This window comes from Marmota marmota, unplaced genomic scaffold (genome assembly GCF_001458135.2).
Source record: "Marmota marmota marmota unplaced genomic scaffold, marMar, whole genome shotgun sequence".
Lineage (NCBI taxonomy): Eukaryota > Metazoa > Chordata > Mammalia > Rodentia > Sciuridae > Marmota > Marmota marmota.
Genome location: NW_026000119.1, coordinates 5163526 through 5187894, shown reverse-complemented (window position 1 = coordinate 5187894; position 24369 = coordinate 5163526). Strand labels below are relative to the sequence as shown.

General features: G+C 33.7%; 1 protein-coding gene across 2 annotated transcripts in view; it reads left to right on the top strand.

The window, feature by feature from the left end:
- Nucleotides 1-24369, top strand: part of Cfap299 (cilia and flagella associated protein 299) — a 594340-nt gene that overhangs the window by 186250 nt on the left and 383721 nt on the right. Inside the window, exon 3 of one of the 2 annotated variants that reach the window (XM_048784773.1) lies at nt 12250-12334. In XM_048784773.1, the coding sequence (XP_048640730.1) occupies nt 12250-12334 (85 nt within the window). Of the gene's footprint in view, nt 1-12249; nt 12341-24369 lie in introns of both variants that reach the window. The other variant, XM_015499253.2, reaches the window with a different exon arrangement.

Below are 24369 nucleotides of genomic sequence, written 5' to 3'. Positions count from 1 at the left end.
TGGTGTTTGTAAATCTCAGGAATTTTTATATGGATGAAAGAAAATTGGGCCGTCTGAGAATACTTCTTATGTAGGGATTGATATTGATTGAGGGGTCTCTTCATATACTGTTTGAAACCCATGGTGCAGTTCCACTTAAGCAGACCCATTTTGGGGAGCCACAGCTCTTTATTGACAGACCTTTGCTCAAGGACTTCTATATGACTTCTTGAATCTTTCATAGCAATCTAGGATGCTTCAGTCTCCCTTTTCTTCTCCTTGCCCCTCTCTCCCTTTTCCTCTCCCTTTCTTTTTCTTTTTTTTTTATTGGTTGTTCAAAACATTACAAAGCTCATGACATATCATCTTTCATACATTTGATTCAAGTGGGTTATGAACTCCCATTTTTACCCCAAATACAAGTTGCAGAATCACATCGGTTACACATCCACATTTTTACATAATGCCATATTAGTGACTGTTGTATTCTGCTACCTTTCCTATCCCCTACTATCCCCCCTCCCCTTCCCTCCCATCTTCCCTCTCTACCCCATCTGCTGTTATTCAATTCTCTCCCTTGTTTTTTTTCCCCTTTCCCCTCACAAACTCTTATATGTAATTTTGTGTAACAATGAGGATCTCCTTCCATTTCCATACAGTTTCCCTTCTCTCTCCCTTTCTCTCCCCCCACTCGTCTCTGTTTAATGTTAATCTTTTCCTCATGCTCTTCCTCCCTGTTCTGAAATGGATGGCATTAGAGCAGATTATGCTAAGTGAAGCTAGCCAATCCTTAAAAAACAAATGCCAAATGTCTTCCCTTTCTTTTTCTAATGCTGCTCCATTGTTTTTCTTTCTCTTTATTACTTGGGGTCAGATTTATATCCTAGGACTGTAGTTTTTTAAGTGTTAACACAGGGATGTATAAAAAAGGCATCATGAAACAAATCTTTCTAATAATCTTCTTCAAGTATCTTTCTCTACAAAATCCTACACTGAAATCCCTCTTCTTTCACATAGTCCCTTCCCTCCTCCATATATTCCTTTGCTCTGAATATTCTGGTGCCCACTCTTCCAGATGCATGGCAGCTCCTACTATCTTACTTAGTTTTTGAGAAATGCAGTAGAGGCTTCCAATTTGACTGCTTATCTCTGGTGATGAGTTGAAACCTGGAATTTCATTGTATCATATTCTCCATCTCCTTATATAGCTATTTCAATATTAGAGAAATACACAAAGACCACACATATGTAGCATAAGACCTTCAGTTTTCTAGTGCCTTATTTGCTCAAGGTGCTTGCATGACCAGTCTCAGTGTTCTATAGAATAACAGAATGGGTTTCCACAGGTAGAGGGTCTGGAGGGAGGCATACCATACAAGTGCTTGTTCCTTTATTTTGGTTTTCATTGGCTTTAACTAATATAAATACAACCAGAAGTTCACAAAGTACATTCTAAGTCAGTTTAAAAGATATATCTGCCTACCCAAAGAAAATAAAAGTGAAGTTATATTTCAGTGTGTTTTAGGAATAGAATCAAACACATTCATAGACAAATAACATTTTATCCTAAGCAATGTTTTTCTTTTGCAAAGTGTGAGAACATCTTAACCTACCATATTTAAGTATTAACTATATATACTTGCCAAATGCACAAAAAAGGAGGTGTTCAGAGACACTTTTCTCACACAGAAGCCAACCCATTTTGTCTCCTAGAAGAAAAGAAAAGCTGTTATCCAAGGGGAGTGGAGTTTGACCGATTTAAGACACTACAGATATTAGGGCTCCGACTTGAGTCTTCCTCAACATAGAAAATGAAAAGAAACAGCTTTCTAGTGTACATGTTAGTACTTTTCAGCTTGCTCTTGTGTGTTTCTGATGGTCTAAAATTTTCCCAGAGATGCCAATACCTTTTCCATACATTTGATAATTTTAAAACTCTCTCACACAGCAAAGGATGGGGAAAGTGCTGCCATTTTTCTTCTCAATGGAAATGTGATCCTCATTCTTACCAAGAAACAAATCACATTTCTCAAATAATTTCCTTTACTGAAAGTTATTGGCATAAAAATTGATGACCTCCTAGAAATTCCATGACTTTATGACTTGTTATGCTTTGGATGTGATGTTCCCCAAAATCTCAGGTATGAGAGAATGCACGAGTTTGGAGGAACAATGATTGGGTTATAGCCTTACCCTAATCCATACATTAATCTCTAATGTGTCTGAGTGGTAACTGGAGGTGGGGGGGGTGTGGCTGGAGGAAGTGGTGAATTTGGGCAGTGGTTTTGGGGTATATATTTATATGTGGCAAGTGGAAACCTCTCTCTGCTCTCTGATCATGATGTGAGCTGTTTGCCTGTGCCTCACTCTCCTGCCATGGTGTTCAGCCTCACCTTGAGCCCCAAGGAAAGGAGTTGGCTTCTGTGGACTAAGACCTCTGAAACCATGACCTCTCAGATAAACTTTTCCTCCTTTAAAATTGTTTTGGTTAGATCTCTTAGTTACAGCGCTGGAATAGCTGACTAAAACATGACGTTTAAGGAGTATTGTTTTAATGAAATTAAAAGAAAATGAAAAGCCAACAAGAATAGTTTATAAGAAAAGACAGGAGACTCAAAAATCATAGGTAGGATTTAGTTCTACTATTCTCCCACACTACCTGTAGATCTTTAAAAAACAATCACTCTGAGATTAAAGACAGAATATCCTGTTGAATTGATGCTCAGAAGACTTAAACATGTTCACTGATTGCTTTTATTTCCCTTGTATACCATTTTGGCTTAAAAATGCTCTTTCAGCATAGTCTTCTGTACTTAGCATATGCATTTTTCTATACATGTATATGGAAAAAAAAGCCATTTGAAGTCCAGGAAAATGATGCTGGATTATACATCAAGAGTTTAGATTGTAAAATATGAACAATATACATTATAGCATTTTAAAAGTTTATATGTTTTCCAATCCAACATAAACCACAGTCCATTGAAATGTACTATACATTATTATTAAGTCAATGAAGGTTTCAATTTTAAAATGTAATTGTTTTTGTATAAATATAAAATTAATTTTTGCTAACTGTACAACTTAAAATTTGTAAGAGAAACATGTTGGTATGTAAAATTAAATAGAACTGCACAAAAATAGATTATTTTCAAAAAGTTAAGATAATTGAGTATGTTATTTTTGTCAATTGATATGATACAAACACCCTATTAGAAATATTTGCATAATTCAAATTATTGTACATTTTGATGGTCTGAAAGATGTCAATATTACATTGGAGCTTATTATAATAAGCATATTATCTATTGATTATTATTTATTAAACAACAATTATGTATTTATTAAATATTAAATGATTTATGATTATTGTTTAATAAATTGGGAAATATCAAGATTTTATATCATTGTTTTCCTCATTAATGTCAGAAAAAATCACAACCAAAATTTTGTAAATTAAATCAATTTTCCATTCACATCCAAGAAAACTAAAATGAAAATAATAGCAACCATAACAAAAAAAATCAGGAACTAAATTGCTTACATAGAGATATGATATTCAAAGGCTTCCTAAAGATTTATTGTGGTGATCTTATTGTTTTTTCTCCTTTAAATAATGATGTGGTAGAGTATATTAGTTGATCTTTGGCTTTTATAATATATTGTGGTGATAGCAAAACCATTAGCATTTATTGAGACTTTACTGTAGATTAAGTGAGAATATAAAGTATTCACTTTTCTTGATTTCCTGTGGGCAGAGACGGAGAAAGGAAGGATGGCAAGAGGGAAAGGATTTATGGGAACAAGATTTTGAATCTAATCGAAAGGTCTATGAGGGAAGGGGGAAGAAGGACCTTCTGGACTAAAGGGTGAGGGCTGTCAAAGACACAGGCAGCAGTTCCATGACTACAGTGCACCATGAAAGGAGACTGATGGTGAATCAAGAAATAAGGTTCTGGTCCCAAAGACTCTGTGTACTGCATATTCAACAAGGAAACTGGAAGGCAGGAGCAGATGGAGGGTGGGCCATGACCTTGTTGGTGGCCATGTTCCTCTGCTGATTACCATAAGTACCTACCAGGCAGCCAGCCAATGCTGTGTGGTTGATAGCACCACTTCCCTCCCCTTGCCTTTTTAGGTCTGGGGTAAGTAAGAGCTTACTATGTCTAATTCCTCAGTGTTGTCACCACCCCTCATGAACCTTCTCAGTCCTTTTGATATCTTTCTTTATAATCCCTCTTCCCTTAAGCCCTTTGAGTGTTCAGTTTGTTTTCTGATGAATTGTGAACTGAATCTAGACAAAGAGAACTGTTTTATAGTTCTCATTGTCTACAGTGAAAACTGGATATAGACAATAAGAAATAAGGTCTCAGAGAATACTATATCTTTTTGGCTTTGATATACAGGAAGATTGCATATAGTTGGCCATTTATGTTATAAATGTATACTAATAAATTTCTTTAAAAATACTCTAATAAACACTGATTAGTTTTTTGCTTTTGTTATAATCTGAGAACAGAAAAAGTTTTGAGAAATTTCAACTTATTCTCAGGTTTGGTAGAAATCTGGTGATTTGTGAGAGGTGAATGACTGCTGAGAAAACTAAAATCTGCACATCAAATAAAAGAGAACAGATGGGTGGGAATTAAAATTGTAATTATTTCTTGGTATCCCTGGAGGTTGGTGCTAGGATGCCATATAGATGTGAAAATCTGTGGATGCTCTAGTCCTTTATATATGGTATGTTATTTACATATTATCTAAGTACATCCTTAGGTGTACTTTAAATCATCTCTAGATTACTTATAATACCTAATACAATGTAAATATTATGTAAATAGTTGTTGTACTGTATTTTTAATGAAATAATAAGAAAAGAGTCCATACATATTTAGAACATATGCAATTTTGGGGCTGACTGTACTAGTAATAACCATGGGAGAGTTTAGCACAAGTGTGTGATGCAAAATAATACACAAATTCTATGTTATTCTATATACTTATATACAGAATATATCAACTCCTTAAAATCCATAGGATATACATAAGTCAATAGAAAATGGACAAAAAAATTAGAATGGGCATTTCATTTGAGAGGAAATTTACATGGCCAAATATATTAAAATAATCAGGAAAATGCAAATTAAAAGGACTATAAAGATACTAGTATACTGTACACACTAGTTTGCTTAAGTTTAAATTCTAAAATATCATATGTTGGCAATGATGTGGCATAAAGGAGCTTTTATGCTCTGGTAGTGGGAATTTAAATTGATTCAATGATTTTGAAAACAATTTGGCATTATTTTGTAAATTTTAAGTTATAAATGATCCTATGACACACCCATTCTATTGCTTGTCATTTCTCTCAGAGAAATCTATACTCAGGATACATGTCCAGGAAATTCTATGAGCATGTTCATAATAGAACCAAATGGGAAACAACTCTGAGGTCGATAATAATAAAAAGGATAAGTAGTTACATATTCACACAAGAGAATTCAATCAAAATGAGGTACAGCTACATGGATCAATTATATGGAACACGAAAATATTTATGAAAGACATATTACAATTATGGACTTTTTAATTCCATTTATGGAAAGCTTAAAAACCAGCCTAATTAAACTATATTGTTTAGAGATACATACTTACGTGATAAAAGGAAGTAATGACTGCACCTGTTGGAGACTGAGGTAAAGAAAAATCATGGGAGTGAGCACCACAAATGTGGGGAAGTGTTGCCTCTGGAGGAGGAGGAGTTGGGAAGATGGAGTTGTGAACAGGGAAGAGTGAAGAGGACTCCTGGGGTGTAGTCAGTCATTGTTCTCTTTCTTGATGTAGGTGAATAGGGATTGATTTGTAATAATTTATTAGCCTCTATAATTAAGTGGTATGCTGCTTTGGTATATGTTTTGCTTATATTTTACAAAGGTTCAATCATCAGAATATTATTATTTTAACATAATTTCAGATTTAAGATAAGGAACAGGAAGTTTTTCTCCATGCTGTTTGAGATATATCTTTATGTCCTGTTTCATTTGGGTCCTTTTGTGCTTATCTGACTTAAAATTGTTTGCACCTTGTGAAAAAGAGCTAGATAGGAACAAACAGCTAACTTCAGTAACTTAATCCTGCATGTGTCACGAGGTGAAAATATCCTAATTACCTCACATGATGAAAGAAAACCAGAAGTAGTTCCAAGTTGTACAAAAAACATTATTAGGTGAGCAAGTTGGAATTTGGCAAACAAATACATAAAATGTAGAAAATTAATTCTGAAACAAAAAATAGCATGCTTTGGAGTGAGGTGTATTCCCTCAAAATTCATATGTTAAAACCCCAGCCACCACATATGATGGAATTTGGAGATGAGGCTTTTAGGAAGTGATTAGGTTTAGATGAGGCCATGCATATGGGGCCTTCCTGATGGGGATAAGTTCTCTTCTAATGGACACCAGAGTTTAGTTTACTTTCTCTGCCAAGTGAGGTCACAGTAAGAAGGTGGCAGCCTGACAGCCTAGCAAGGACCCTTATCAGTACCCAGCCATTATGGTGCCCTGATCTCAGACTTCTGGTCTCTAGAACTATGATAAAATAACTATGTTGTTTGTACCATCTAATGTATGGTATTTTTGCTATGGCAACCCTAAATGACTAATAAAGAGCAAATACATAAAAATTAATAGAAGGAATTTGAAGATTTACCTCTATTAGACTTATTTATGAAACATTTTATTTGAGGGGAATAAGAATTTTTCTCTTCTAAATTAAGAACAAAGTAAGAAGGTATGTTTTATTGGAGAAAATAGACATAAAGATCATCTCTTTGTTAGAGAACATCAAAATGCAGTAAAAACACATCTCCCATACTTAATTCTCAAATGATTTGTCTAAAATTCTACACATTGTGGTAAATAAATTCACATTTTTAACACATTTTCAAATTATTTTCCATCTTGTCCTCTAAAAATCAAATTTAAAGTATTTGAGACCTTCCAAATAGAACTGCATGTTGTAGTCTCTGAGGCTACTTATCCATGGGAAAAAAAAGCTATTTCTCAAAAATAACATCATGGAATTTTTACAGTACACTTCTCTACTTATCTATTATTTTAAAATTTATTTAACAATTTTTTTTTAAAGTAAGTATACAAAACATCATTTTAAGGAAATAAAGCATATTGAAGTTGCATTACATATTTAAACAAGTGCTAACGAGTTGAATATAAATTCTAGAAATATGAAATGTAGTCTATGTCAGAGTTCATTGGTTTAAAAGCAATGAAAACTACCTCTGAACAGAGTTGTTGACCAGAATTCCAGTTTCAACTAGAATGATGGTTGTGGCTGATTACCTTTCCTCAGATGGCTCAAGGTGAAGGCTGCATGCCTCACTCCCCCCTGCCCCGCCCCGCTCCCCCCATATCCCTGCTAAGTCAAGTTTCTTTACCCCAGTGAATTCTCTTTGTTTTCATAATTTTAAAATATTATGACACAAATACAGCATTTTAATAATATGTTGTGAGACTTCAGAATAAAGAATGATTACTTAGAATCAATAAGATCCAGGTTAAATATTGAATACCAGCTGATTATGGTCACATTACTTTGCCTTACTGAATCTTTATCTCTAAAGTGAAAATGAATACATTCCCCTTTAGGACTCAATTTGGAGATAAATGAAAGTGTTTGCAAATACCTAACATGGAGAATAATACAAAGATAGTGTCCAATAGCTAAAAAGTATTCCTATTAAAATTAATCCCAGATTTAAGTTAGTGATTATTGGAAACTGCTTATTAGAACAGAGCCTAGTGATTTTTCAAACCTTATTTATTAGAACACTCCCAATTATTCATTTAAAATCTTAAGACAACTAATAAGTCACAAACATTTATTGAAACAACTTATCTTTAAGTAAACTCTTAAATAACTCTTGAAAATAAGTTTCTACTTTAACAGCTTTCCAGAACTTTTCTCTTTTATTTTCTATTTTCAAGTGTTAATCTAATAATGTGAATAGGTGTGATAGAATCCAGAAACAATACACTTAAATCATAAAATCAGTAGCCCAATCAGGATTAAGACTATATTAGTCATTCATGTAGGATTATATAAATACCTGTAGTTAGTGATTAAACACAGTGGACAAAAATTAACTCATTCATGTAACTTTTATCCCACTTTGAAAGTATAGTGGAGTATAAACAATTAAAGATGGGGTATTTGCCTTTATAAAACTTTTAAGCATAAGGAGGCTAAGATTTTGTAAGAGTCCTACTTCACTTCTTGAGGAAGTAACTCCTTTTGTAATATTTACTTAAGCAAGGTTTCTCAGGTCACTGGCTGTTAAATAAACCTAGTTAAATAAGAGTAATGCGTATTGAAGATTTAAAAATCCCTTACCACACACTACCTTAACTTTCCTTCTTTCCTGCTGAGACGTTTCAGGGTCTCAGATATAGCGTGGTGTAAGAATGATTATTTATGTAACTTTTTTTCTCTGCTGCAAATAGCTTTGGAGCCAGACCCTTACCCTGCCTGTTCTCAATTTATTTGATAAAAATAACTTCTGTCGTCTTTATAGAGTTTATAGGAAACAACGTATGTGTGTGCACATAAGACATAATAGAAAGGAACAGTATGATCTTATGTATTACCAGTATGATATTCACATTTCTTAGACTTGTTACACATTAATAGTGTTAGGTAGTTGCTAATACTGTACGATCACTTTAAATCCCAGGTTTTCTAGCAGGAGACTTAAAAGATGATTTAACCCGCCATGACACCCAGGTTCAGAAAACTGTAGTATCTCAAACCAATGAAAGATGGGTAGGAACTACAGACAAATGTCCCTTATTATAGTTCAGTTTAATTTTGATTATTTCTTGCTTCCATGTAAAAAGTTTAACCTCTGTTTAAAAAGTAATGTATTAATTTTGAAAGTAGTAATATTCTAAGAAACTTGAGAATATAACAAATAAGGAAAAAGGCCAACTTGATCACCAGACCAATCACACAATAGTATCTTTTTCAGAAGGGTGAGTGAATTTCATATGGTGAATTATCTGTTTCAATTTGGTTTGGCTAAAAACAGTAAGAAATGACAGTGACTCAAACGAAATATAAATTCTTTTCCATCTCATATTGAAGAATTCTAGAAAGTGTCAGTCAAGTCAAGGCTGTGTTGTTGTCCCAAGGTATCAGGGACCTTGCTTCTTTCTCTTGTTTTTCCATAAAAATAGACTCCAGTTGAAGTCCAAGATTACAGTTGGCACTATGATCATGTTGTAATCTAGCCACAGGAAAAACTAGTACCTATTCCCTTTTAGGTACACTTCCTAGAAGTTGCACATCATTTTCAACTGGATTCCATTGTGCAATAGTTAGTCACATGGACAGCTAGCTGCAGAAAGGCTATGAAATGTGTTCTTTATTCCAGACAGTTATATCTATATCTATATCTATATCTATATACATACATACACACACACACACACACACACACTCAGGTAAATACTGAGGCATACATTTTAATGGAAGAAGGAAGAACAGTGTCTGCCATAGTAAGTGTCCAGGAGTAGCAACAGTTCTGCTGCCTAATAACTCTTTTTTTTTTTTTTTTGGTCTTGCCCAAGTATCTGCTGAAAACCTCCACCTTTAGCAACAAAGCTCGACCTAGCAGAATATTGGCATTGCTTCCCTGTTAGCAAATGATATCTAGGTATCAGTTCTTCTGGCATTTCATTCCTGGAATACATGGAGATAATTTTGATCTTTGTTTATACTCTTATAAATATTTATAAATATAAATAGGAAAGAGAGCAACAATTGCAGAAAACTTGTAAAATATGTAGTAAAGTGAACAGCTCTCTATATAATATTATATGTCATCTTATGAGTATACAAATATATATGTGAAACCTGTAGAAATAACCTTGAGGAATGTATGCAAAACTAGTAATGACTGTTACTTTTTATGTCACGAAACTGAGGTTGGTGATCAAATTGGACTTTATCTGTGAAGGTCTAAAAATTTCCAATAAAACAGGGTATGTTGGGGAGGTGATAGAAATAGGGAGTAGTAGGCTTATCACTTGGAAACTCAGGAACTCTGGACTTGCTTAACTGGCTAGCCATTATCAAATTATGGGTTTTGGTTATGAGCAAGAGAAACAAATTCTAATCAACTAAATAAACAAGGGAACTTATTGGAAGAGCACTGATCATCATAGACTCAAAGACAAAGTTGAATAGACCATAGTATTTTTAAGAAATAACTCATTGTAATTGTAAACCACTGAGATATTTTTGGGCCTTTAGTAATTCTCTGTTGAATCTTCATAGAGAATTTCCAACATGCTGTGGTTTTAAACAAACCTTAGGCAGGAAATTAGGTGGGAATTGACCAAATGATTACAAATTTATCCCATGAGCAATGGAGAAATAATACATATTTCTGACTAAGTACTTGAGAAAATGAATTTCATATTTTAGACATTTAGTGTTAAAGCATTGTTTAGGATATGATATAATGGAAGACTCACTTTTAGAAAAAAAACAATGGCTTAAAAGATTCTCAAAATATCTGTTTCTTTATACTAGTACTAATTAGCAGTTGTTTTTCATGTTTATTTAAGTGTTTGGATTGTTGGTTGGTATTGTTATTACAAGCCAAGGAGCATAAAAATAGAGAAGCAAACACAGACAAGTTAGGATCAGTTTAAAGGATTATATTTCTGGATCATCCGTAGCTTCCATATTATACCTGCTTATATTGATTTAATGAAACCCGATAGCAATCGGTCTTTAACATTTCACCAAAAGCAATCACCAGGTCCAGCCGACCTCTTAAATACTTCTCAATCTATCCTTTCCTTCCTGTCTAAAACTTTGAATGAACTCCCTAATAAATCACTCCAGTGTTGCTCTCCTGCAGCTCCATCTCTCATAGCTGCTGAATATTTTTCCATAGCACAAAATTTACTATCTTCTTTCCTTGCATAAACCCTTTGTGGTTTAGCATCTTCTGGAAGAAAATTCCAAACTCTGTCAGTAGCATGCAGGGCCTGAAAGACATCACAGTCCAGAAGGTATAGGAATGAGTTCCAGGACCAGACTGCCTGGGTTGGAACTAAGATTATGCTCCTACTAGCTGTGTAGCCTTATTAACATCTATAACAGTATATCTAGAAAAGTCAGCTCTCATTAATAATATGTGGTTTCTCCCTCACTTCCTGCATTAACTTTCTATTTTGCCATTACCTAAGGTTGCCTTCCAATTTTACATCTGTATTCTTTTGTACATATTATTCCTTTGTAGTTACTGATATCTTTCTCCTGCTTCCAGAATGGCTAATACTGTCTCACCTTTTAACATTTGATTTAAAGATAATTGTTTTAAAATTTAAGAATAGGTGACTTTTCCTTGAGTAGGTAATGTATTTTCGTACAAACTCCTCTAAGAAATGCTCTGTCCATATCTCTGTTAATAAAGTTATCACATAATATGCTATCATGTTTACACATTGGGTTACATCTATGAGACCACAGGAAACTTGAGAGAAGGAACTGTGCCTTTTCATCATTGTGCCCAAGTATAGTCCCTGGTACATGAAAGGCATGTAATGAAGTTTATCAACTATATAGAAAATTGCTATATGAAGACAAGATTTTTCTTTCACAAATCATTCCTGATTTCTCTTCATGATGTGGTTCAATGCTGCTTGAGATCTTTGTGATAAATTTCCTTTAAAATTTATTTCTCTTGAATTCTTAATGCTTCCATTTATCTGACAGATATCTCAGTCTAGTTTTCTTTCTTGTCTTGATTGCTTGTCTCTACTTAGAGATAAAATTAATTCTCTATTCCACTAGCTGCATCCATTCAAGTTTCCTTAAATTAATAAATAAACTGTACTTAAGTTATAGACAATTTAAAATTTTTGTGGAAAGTAAGGAGTATTAAAATGTGGATGCTTCATGGTCATGGGCATGCAAATGAAAATAATGTATCTTGCATGAGTATTGGTATGGATATGTGTATTTTTTGTAGACTTGATTCTATTTATTTTCATATAAAGTATATGTAACTATATGAAATTAAATAGAGGGATCTAGTAGACCATAAATAATGTATGCGTGTGATTTATATGTTATAAGAAAATTGTTACATGGAAAAAATAAGCATGATGATTGGCTCCAGAGTGTGTTAAACATATTTTTTAATCTAACATGTTACAACAGAAGACCTTCTTTTTACAGAGCACTAACAAGTGCTGGAAAAGACCTGAAAGATAATTTTTTGAAGGCCCTGGCAGTGAGAGAAGAAGACAATCGCAATGGGAAAGTGAGTGTGAGTACATTTTAGCCCAGAGCTTAGAATGTATATGCTGAAGGCATTGTCAATATCAGCAACATAACCTTTAACATCCTCCCTAAAAGGCCATTCATGAATGATAACACATGACTATTATTTGTATACTATAGGAACATAGGTAGTCTTTCTTTTTATTCCCATTTGCATCTGTATTACTAACCAAATGGTGAAAAATAATAGGATTCCAAATATCTGTAGCAGAGACAATGTGTATACTTGGCAGACTGGTTGTCATCTCCAACTTTGTGTTAGCCTTGGTTTGAAACAGTCTCTTTCAGCCCAGCCTCCTTCTACACCCTTCAACTTACACTACCCACTAGCCTCCAGTGTTGGTGTAGATATGTGTATTTTTTGTAGACTTGATTCATATCTATACTCAACTCCTCCTGCGTACCTGACTTTATGGGACCTCTAGAAGATAGTAGTATTGGCTGCCTCATAGGACTGCTTTGATAGATGTGATAGAAAACATATAATGGAAGGACATAATTCTGAATCATTCAAAGAGAACATGGTTTTGCTTTTTTAAAATGTGCACTAGATTAAATATATTAAAATTTCCTGTATTTGGAATAATACCAGTGATAATCATCTTCACAAGTCTTGAGATATTCGAAATAAAATTTAATAAAAGAGACAACAAATACTGTTGAAGTAGTAACTGACTGACTTACAGAAACATAATCAGAAATCGTATGATGAAAAATTTACAGCCACAGAAAAGTATGTGTACAAGGAAGTCTATTTTACCAATGTTTTCTCAATAAAAATTGGGATTTACCTCACTATCAGGTCTGTTAAAAATTTCATATGTAGACAAAATCTTCAATGTACTGGAGAGGGAGAGGGAGAGAGAGAGAGAGAGAGAGAGAGAGAGAGAGAGAGAGAGAGAGAGAGAGAGAGAGAGAGAGAAAGGGGGGAAAGGAGGGAGGGAGGGAGAGAGAGAGAGAAGAGAGAGAGAGAGATTTACAAGCATATTTATTGTTTACTGAGAAAGTGTAGTTTTCTTACTGTCCATGTTATTGAATTTTTAACTTCTTTCATCACATTGAGGCAGTTTTTACAAAGTGTATACTGTGGCTCATGCTTGGGGAAGCATGTTAAATAGGTCTGGATCTAGCTATCTAAGAACTCACCTTATGTGAGGTAGATGACAGCGATGCAGGTGCACATAATAATTCATAGAGATCAGAACACACTGCATCAATGTAAGAGATTGGAAGTTAAAAGAAATGAATCCCCTTTCTTCACTTCAATCAATGTAACAGATTGAAGTGAAGAAAGGGGATTTATTTCTTTTAACTTCCAGAAATGTTTTAATAGAAATGAAAGAATTACAGGAGATTCTTTAATGAAGATGTATATCTTCAGAGCATTTGATAGAGGTTCAGATGTTATGTTTGAACAAAGAAAACATGAGGTAGAAATTAAAAATGTAAATGAATTATTCTGAGATAATAATTTCAATTTCATTTCTAGACTTATCTGAGATGTTTGCATAGTTGACCAATTTGTGTTCTCTCTTACTTTGCTGTTCATAACAAAATTATCTTCTAGCTTTCTTACTGTCTTCTGACTTTTGATCTCAGTCTTTCTTGTGCTAAACATCTTATACCCCTACTTGACCTGAGTTTCTTCCAGTCAACCCATTTTTCCCAAAGTGAATTATCCAACTCATAAAATCACTGACAATATTCTTCTTGATACCAAAACAGAGGCCTAGATTTTTCTGTTCTTTTGTCAATAAATTAGTTTATTTAATTAGTCATTAATCAAATAGTGACAATTGACTCTATACTAGCCATTGTACTAACTTCTGGGGATACAATCGATGGCAAGTGCCTATGGGGCCTAGAGGTTCTTTGAGAAGAAAATGAACAATCAAGTAAACATGTAAATAAAAGTAAAATTACAATTGTAAAGGCGCTATGAAAGCAACCAACAGTTTCTGATTATAAATGGTTATGGGGTGGTATAGTCAGATATAAGTATGCCTTCAGTATAGAGAACAGATGAAAGAGGATAAAGCAGATGCCATCAGTTGCATTGTGAGATCAGATAATATATAAGATGGTAGATGGTATCAAGAAGGTGAAATGGAAGACAAAGAGAAGAGAGCTGATTTGAGAGTTATTAGTAGCCATGACTAACTCTGGTCTTTACTGCTGGATAGATGGCACTGTCTCTCTTTGAAATATGATGCACTGAAGGATCGGGAATTGGACACGTGATTGGAGCTAATGTGATTCATTGTGGAGTTATTGAGTTTGAGTTGTCTTTGATAACAGAAAGTTTAAGTATTCGAGATGATGGATATGCTAATTAGCCTGATTTGATCATTCTCCAATGTATACGTGTATTTAAATAACACATTGTACTCATGAAATAAACAATTATTTTTAGTCAATTAAAATAAAATGAAATAGTTACTTCATCAAAAATAAAATGCTGAATTGTCAAGTAGTTAGCTAATTAAAAGATCCCCTGAATCCTAAGGTTTATCCTCACTTTGTTATTACATCACAAACTAAAGGTTAATGGATAGCTCAATCAATTTCCTTCTTCCATTTTTCAGTTCTCATATCCACTTAGCAACCAAGCCTATTTAGCTTTATTTTGTAACTATCTCTCAAATAAATATTGGGGGTGGAGTCGAGGAAGCCATAAGGATGAGCAACACTCAGATCTAAGGAGTGTGTTGATGTACTCAATAGTATGAACAATGTTATGAAGACAATGGGTATCCTTGAAAGAATTTAGACAAATGGTTGATGTGATTGAACATGCTTTTTAAGAGTATTCTGGAAATATCTCTAGAGATGAAGAAAGAGATATGATGAGACAGGGAAGTCAACTGAGAGGTTGTTGTTAGCAGTTCAGACAATAGGTAATGAAAGGAGGAGAATATACAAATGACAGAATATGATGAGAAAAAGATGGATTTGAGTAGTTATTAGGAAATAAAATCTGCAAACCATGTGCTTCTTTGTTGTTGTTTGTTTGTTTTGGTGCTAATGACTGAACCCAGGGTCTCACACATGTTGAACATGTGCTTTTCCATTGGGTAGTTACACTTCCATCCCCAAGTGCTTTGTTTTGATGTAGAAAATAGAAAGAATTGTGAAATTGTGTGTTTCTATTTGGGGGATGGAGTCAATAGAGACTGAGCAGCCAATGATAATTTTAATAATGGGAAGAGAAGCATGATACTGACTTTAGAGGATTTGGTATAGTTTAGCAGTTAAAAAACATAGAAGTTGTCAGTAGATAGCAAGAGACTCAAATTTCAGATTCACTGCTCCTCAGTACTACAAATCTTTTTTTTCTTGCTAATTTGTTTTTTATTGGCTCTTTATAGTTTTGCATAACAGTAGAATCCATTTTGAGATAATTATAAAAGCATAGAATATATCTTGTTCTAATTCAGTCCTTAGTACCTCTCCTTTCCCTTTTCTCCCCCACCTCCGGCTCCCTTCTCCTTGTTGATATTTCTGTCATTTACCTGTAGTTATTTTTTTTCAATGAATTTCTTGTGGTAGTGCTGATGTTGAGACTCACTGTGGTATATTCATATATGTACATAGGAAAGTTATGTCAGATTCATTCTGCTGTCTTTCCATTTCTCATCCTCTCTCCCTTCCCTTCTTTTACCCTGTTGTCTACTCAACTGAACTTCTATTTCTTCTCTAGCCCATCCCCCAGTTATTGTGGGTTAGCTTCCACATATCTGAGAAAACATTTGACCTTTGGTTTTATTGGATTGGCTTAATTCACTTAGCATGATTTTACAAATCTGTGTCCTGTTTTCTAAGGCACAATGACTTCTTCTGTAATCTGGGGTCTCAAAGAGTACCCTCCTCTTAACTTTTTAAAAAAATTATGTAGTTGTAAATGGACACAATATCTTTTTATATATTTATTTATTTTTTTATGTGGTGCTGAGGATCAAACCTGGTGTCTCACACGTGTGAGGCAACTGATTTCTAATGTAGCTTTATAACTGTTAAAGATAAAATTGTAAATAAAATAGATATAGAAAATATGCAGTACTTTTACAGAGAGTTTTCAAGGAAGCATTACGTAGGTTTGAATTTCTATTTAGAAATGATGGTTGAAATGGTTCTTTGAGACAATCAGTTGCTTATGGATTCTATTAGAGGTATAAAATTGTTAGTTATTATCAAGATATCATGGAAATCAGTATTTTGGAATATTTTAAGTTTAACTTAATAAAATAGAAATAAACTCAAATCACAGAAAGTTTTGAGTACTCTCTGATTGTAAAAATTTTTCTTTCACTAAATAAATAAACTTTGGAGATATACTCACAAAAAGTTGGGGAAAACTGATGCTCATGTTTTCAGTTTACAACTTATGCACAAATCAATAGGCAATTACATAAACAATAAGAATATTTTTTAAGAATGCTTTATGAAATGCTTATTCATGTGGTAGGAGACTTCAGTCATTTTACTAATGTTCTGCTCTGTGCAAACCACTTTTATAGTTGCCATGAATAAATACAGATAAGACATGGGCCCTTCCTACAGTGTTTCTAATGTAATGCTATTAAGTAGGACTCTAAAGTGTCTAAGTAATGAGAGGTAAGGATGTTATTTTTCAGATGGCAGTAAACTAAGAATTTTTGATTTGTTGTATGGAAAGAACAAAAACAAAGCATTTCTGACCTAATCAGAGACTCATGAGGATTATAATGAAAGATCACATGCTGTTCTGGGTGGGACCTGTTGACACTTATTTTCCCACTGAATGTTGACATTGTAAACAGTAACATACCTGACTAATTTTGGTTTTGAAATATGCATTATTGAAACTGGTATAAAAACACTACTTACAACTTTTCCTTCAGAATCATTCAAAGAAACCACTATACCTGAGTCAGGAAAACTATGAATTAGGCTATTCCTAATATACCCATTTCCTGTGTTGAAATCTCTATGAAACATAAGATTGTGTTGTATATGCCCAATAACATTGTGCTGACATGATCTTTTCCCTCCTTGATATATTCCAACTTCTATAAAATGTTCCCCTTCAAGAAAATGAGGGTATTATACTGATGTTTATTTCCTTTTTAATGGAACCCACACTTGTCCACTCATAAACCTGCATGGAAATTATATGACTCATAAAATCTTACCTTCATCTGAAACATATTACATCAGTGTTTGGAAAATAAAATGCATATCAATTTCCATTTCATTAGAAAAAGTATAGTTTAATAGATATTTAATTTTTAAATTTCCTGGATAAAAATATGATACATGGAGAGCAAAACATAAAGGAAAGAGCAGAGGCTAGGGAACGATATTATCTGAGTTTGATTCTTGGATTTGCCACTTATTACAAACTAAATACATATTCTTCATCTTTATTCAGTCTGAGTTTCTCCACCAATGGTGGGGGACTAATTAGTCCTGAGATATTTATACAGTATGATTAAATAATATGAAAAGCACACATATGCCTGACAATTAGTAGGTATTTAATAAATTATAAATACCATGTGCTGTGTTAGGTCAAGTTCCCTAGAAGCAGACCCTAGGATACAGATTTAGTGCAAGTGAGTTTTGGGAAATTTCTCTCAGGTGAAACCTGTAAAGGCATAAGGAAAGCATGGTACTACAGAGAATAAAGCTAGGTAGAGATGTGATTTTAGTGGAGATCCTCTCAGTCTGGTCATACATAAAGCTTCAGAGTATAAACTGTCTCACATCTTGTTTTGCCTTAAGGCAAGAGGAATATGTGTGTATATACTCCCACTTTCTCTCTCCATCAATCATCAGACATCACAGAGGGGGAGGTGGAAGTAGTACAGAACCTTCTGAAGAAGGGTGCAGATAAGAACTATCAGCTATGAACACCTACAAGGTCTGGAGCTGAGTGCATGGGAAAGATGATCTAGGAAGGATAATACCAACATCTGCAAAAGAGCTACATTACCACATGTGTATGTGTGTGTATGTGTGTGTATGTGTATTTCTATATTTGAGTTGTTTCTCTCCCTCATGTATATATGTACATAAATACATAGATAACAGAGAGATATATGTATATATAGGCACACACATATATAAAATATATAAATATATACACACAATATGTACATATATACACACACATACAGAAAGAGAGATGTATGAATGTCTGTCTATCTTTGTTCTTCTAAATGTTTAAGAAAAGGAACATGACAACGAGAACAATAATTTAGTGGAAAAGATTTACAGTATAAGAATAAAAAAGTTAATATAATACTATTAATATGAGACAAAGTAGAATTTAAGGCAAAGATTAAGATAAACAATACATAAAATAAACAATTCATAAAATAAACAATTCATCAAGAAAATAAAATATAGAATGATGTTATTTTATGCACCAAATAACTAGTTTTGAAGCACATATAAACACAATTTTACAGACTTGCAAGTACAAATGAATAAATCCACAGTCAATGAAAGTTTTAAACATAACTATTGGAAATGAATAGATTAATCAGTTAAAACACTATGTTTTCAAGTTGAAGAGTCAATTTGACCACAACATAATAATCATGGGTAACTTTAACACACCTCTCCCACCACTGGATAGATTTTCCAAACAAAAGTTGAATAAAGAAACTATAGAGCTCAATAACACAATTAATAACTTAGACTTAACTGACCTATACAGTATATTTCAACCAGCATCAAGCAGATACACTTTTTTCTCAGCAGCACATGGATACTTTTCTAAAATAAACCATATACTATGCCACAAAGCAACTCTTAGCAAATACAAAAATGTAGAGATACTACCATGTATTTTATCAGATCATAATGGAATGAAATTGGAAATCAACTACAAAATAAAACATAAAAAATTATGCATCACATGGAGACTGAAAAATATGCCATTGAATGAACAATGGGTTACAGAAGACATCAAGGATGAGACTAAATAATTCTTAGAGGTAAATGAGAACACAGACACAACATATTGAAATTTCTGGGACACTATGAAAGCAGTACTAAGAGGAAAATTCATTGCATGGAGTTCATTCCTTAAATGAAGAAAAAGTCAAATAAATGACCTCACACTGCATCTCAAAGCCCTAGAAAAAGAAGAACAAATCAGCAGCAAAAGCAGTAGAAGGCAAGAAATAATTAAAATCAGAGCAGAAATCAGTGAAATCAAAACAAAAGAAACAATTGAAAAAATTGTCATAACTAAAAGTTGGTTCTTTGAAAAAATAAATAAAATTGACAGACCCTTAGCCATGCTAAGGAAGAGAAGGAGAGCGAGACCTCAAATTACAAGTATATGTGATGAAAAAGGCGATATCACAACAGACACTTCAGAAATACAGAAGATAATTAGAAATTATTTTGAAACCTTATACTCCAATAAAATAAAGACACTGAAGGCATCAACAAATTTCTTAAGTAATATGATCTACCCAGATTGAGACAGGAAGATATACACAACTTAAACAGACAAATATCAAGTGAGGAAATAGAAGAAGCCATCAAAAGATTACCAACGAAGAAAAGCTCAGGACTGGATGGATACACAGCCGAGTTCTACAAGACCTTTAAAGAAGAACTAATACCAATACTCTTCAATTTATTTCAGGAAATAGAAAAAGAGGGAGGACTTCCAAACTCATTCTATGAGGACAATATCACCCTGATTCCAAAACCAAAGAAAGTTCAAAGAAAGAAAACTTCAGACCAGTATCTCTAATGAACAAAAATGCCGAAATTCTCAATAAAATTCTGGCAAATCGAATACAAAAATATATCAAAAAGATTGTGCACCATAATCAAGTGGGATATATCCCAGGGATGCAAGGTTGGTTCAACATACAGAAATCAATAAATGTAATACATCACATCAATAGACTCAAAGATAAGAATCATATGATCATCTCGATAGATGCAGAAAAAGCATTTGACAAAATACAGTACTCCTTTATGTTCAAAACACTAGAAAAACTAGGAATAACAGTAACATATCTCAACATCGTAAAGGCTATCTATGCTAAGCCTCAGGCCAACATCATTCTAAATGGAGAAAAATTGAAGGCATTCCCTCTAAAGTCTGGAACAAGACAGGGATCCCTCTTTCACCACTTCTATTTAATATAGTTCTTGAAATACTGGCCAGAGCAGTTAGACAAAAGAAATTAAAGGGGTATGTATAGGAAAAGAAGAACTTAAATTAGCTCTATTTGCTGACAATATGATTCTATAACTAGAAGACCCAAAAAACTCCACCAGAAAACTTCTAGAACTAGTAAATTAATTCAGCAAGTAGCAGGATATAAAATCAACACCCATAAATCAAAGGCATTTCTGTGTATCAGTGACAAATCCTCTGAGAAGAAAATGGGGAAAACTATCCCATTCACAATATCCTCAAAAACAAAAATAAAAACAACAACAACAACAACAAAAAACAAACAAAAAAAAAAAAACACTTGGGAATCAACTTAACAAAAGAGGTTAAAGATCTATACAATGAAAACCACAGAACCCTAAAGAGAGAATTCAAAGAAGACCTTAGAAGATGGAAGGATCTACCTTGCTCTTGGATAGGCAGAATTAATACTACCAAAAGCACTGAACAGATTTAATACAATTCCAATCAGAATCCCAATGGCATTCTTCATAGAAATAGAAAAAAGCAATCATGAAATTCATCTGGAAAAATAAAGGATCCAGAGTAGCTAAAGCAATCCTAAATAGGAAGAGTGAAGCAGATGGTATCACTATACCTGACCTTAAACTATACTACAGAACAATAGTAACAAAAACAGCATGGTATTGGCACCAAAATAGGCCAGTAGACCAATGGTTCAGAATAGAGGACACAGAGACTAACCCACAAAGTTACAGTGATCTTATATTAGACAAAGGTGCCAAAAACATGCACTGGAGAAAAGATGGCCTCTTCAACAAATGGTGCTGGAAAAACTGGAAATCCATATGCAACAAAATGAAATTAAATCCCAATCTCTCACCATGCGCAAAACTCAACTCAAAATGGATCAAGGACTTAGGAATACAACCAGAGACTCTGCGCCTAATAGAAGAAAAAATAGGCCCTAATCTCCATCATGTGGGATTAGGCCCCAACTTCCTTAATAAGACTCCTTTGCCAAAAGAATTAAAAGCAAGAATAATAAATGGGATGGGCTCAAACTAAAAAGTTTCTTCTCAGCAAAAAAAAAAAAAAAAAATCTGTGAGGTGAATAAAGAGCCTACATCTTGGGAGCAAATCTTTATCCCTCACACATCAGATAGAGCACTAATAATCTCTAGGATATATTAAGAACTCAAAAAGTTAAATGCCAAATAAACAAATAACCCAATTAATAAATGGGCCAAGGACCTGAACAGAAAATTCTCAGAAGAGGATATACAATCAATTACCAAATACATGAAAAAATGTTTATCATCTCTAGCAATTAGAGAAATGCAAATCAAAACCACTCTAAGATTTCATCTCACTCCAGTCAGAAAGTCAGCTATTATGAAGACAAACAACAAAAATTGTTAGCGAGGATGTGGGGAAAAGATACACTCATACATTGCTGGTGGGACTACAAATTGGTGCAGCCAATATGGAAAACAGTATGGAGATTCCTTGGAAAATTGGGAATGGAACCACCATTTGACCCAGTTATCCGTCTCCTCGGTCTATACCCAAAGGATTTAAAAACAGCATACTACAGGGACACAGCCACATCAATGTTTATAGGAGCACAGTTCACAATAGCTAAACTGTGGAACCAACCTAGATGCCCTTCAATAGGTGAATGGATTTTTAAAAATGTGGCATGTATACACAATGGAATATTACTCAGCAGTAAAAGAGAATAAAATCATGGCATTTTCAGGTAAATACATGGAGTTAGAGAAGATAATGCTAAGTGAAGTTAGCCAATCCCCCAAACCCAAATACCAAATGTTTTCTCTGATATAAGGAGGCTGACTCATAGTGGGATAGGGACAGGGAGCATGGGAGGAATAGACGAACTCTAGATAGGGCAGAGGGGTTAGATGGGATGGGAGGAGGCATGGGGTTAGAAATGATGGTAGAATGTGATGATCATTATTATCCAAAGTATATGCATGAAGACACAAGTTGGTGTCAATATACTTTATATACAACCAGAGATATGAAAAATTGTGCTCTATATGTGTAACAAGAATTGTAATACATTCTTCTGTCATATATAAATAAAAAAGAAAAATAACTACAAACTTTGTCAAAGGATAGTTAACAATTTTTAAAGACCAGTTATGTCTATATTAATACTTTTAACTAAAAATAATTTATATTAAGAATTTATAAAGAATTCCTACAGTGCCAGGTGTGGGAGGCTGAGGCAGGATGATCGCAAGTTCCAAGCTAGCCTCAGCAATTTAGTGAGGCCATAAGAAACTGAGAGACCCTATCTCTACATAAAACTTTTAAAAAGGGCTGGGGATGTGGTGAAGTGGTAAAGTACCCTTGGGCTCAATCCCTGGAACAACAACAACAAAAGGAATTTCTACAAGTTAAAAAAAGAAAAAACAATAGAGCAGACCAACCCATCAACAAGTGTAAAGATATACAGAAAATAACAGACAATTCAGAGACAGGGTAGCCAAACATGTTAATGAATAGAAAAAAAATTGCTCAACTGCACTAATAATCAAAAATTAAAATTAAATGAGTTTTATTTTACACCCATAGATGAACAAAAATTAAAAAGACTGAAAACAAATCTAGCTGAGATGCGCAGAAGGAAAAAATGATGTTCATTGTCGTCAGGAGAGTACATTGTAAGGCACACTTTAAGAGCAGTGTAATAGCACCTAGAGTAAATAGAAAATGTGGTTAATCTTTAAACTAGGAGATATATATCTAGAAGAAACAGGCATATACATGAAGAGATACAAGTATGTTATTGTAGCATTGCTTATAGTAATGGTTGGTCCCTTTCATAATCATGGGAACAACCCCCATTCATACATTGAGGAGTTATTATGCAATATTAATGTGAAAACAACTAGAAGTATTCTTTATATAAAATGGTATCATCTTGAAAATATGTTAAGTGAAGTTATCCAATCCCCCCAAAACAAATACCAAATGTTTTCTCTGATATAAGGAGGCTGATTCATAGTGGGATAGGGAGGGGGAACATGGGAGGTATTCTAGATAGGGAAGAGAGGAGGGAGGGAAAGAGAGGAGGCAGGGAATTAGCAAGGGCAGTGGAATGTGATTGACATTATTATCCAAAGTACATGTATGAAGACACGAATTGGGTGTCAGCCTACTTTATATACAAACAGATATGAAAAATTGTGGTATATATGTGTAATAAGAATTGTAATGCAAAAAAAACCCAAGTACATGTATGAAGACATGAAATCGCATGAACATACTTTACACAAAGATATGAAAAATTGTGCTCTATATGTGTAATAAGAATTGTAATGCACTCTGCTGTCATGTACTTAATAAAGAAAGAAAAAGAAAATAAGTTAAAAGAAAAAAATCATTTTGGAATAATGTGTGAAGAATAATCCTCAGTCTTTGACAAGCTATGGCCCATTCCATCTCAGTTTCTATTTCTAGATTGCATTAATAACTGTATCAAGTTAGTATAATGAGTGTGATCATTAAAGGAACTAATTGAAGTAAAGTGCTTAGAACACTGTTTGGAATATGGTAATGCTTAATAGTCAATACCACTGAAATATTTACATAAAGTTTAAAAGTATACAAAATTTTTATGGATACACTCATATTCTTTTTTAAATTTTTTTTATTAGTTGCTCAAAACATTACAATGATCTTGACATATCATACATTTGATTCAAATGGGGTATGTAATCTTATTTTTCCATGTGTACAGATTGCAGGATCACATTGGTTATACAGCCACGTTTATACCTAGGGCCATACTAGTGCCTATTGTATTCTGCTACCCTTCATATCCCTCCCTC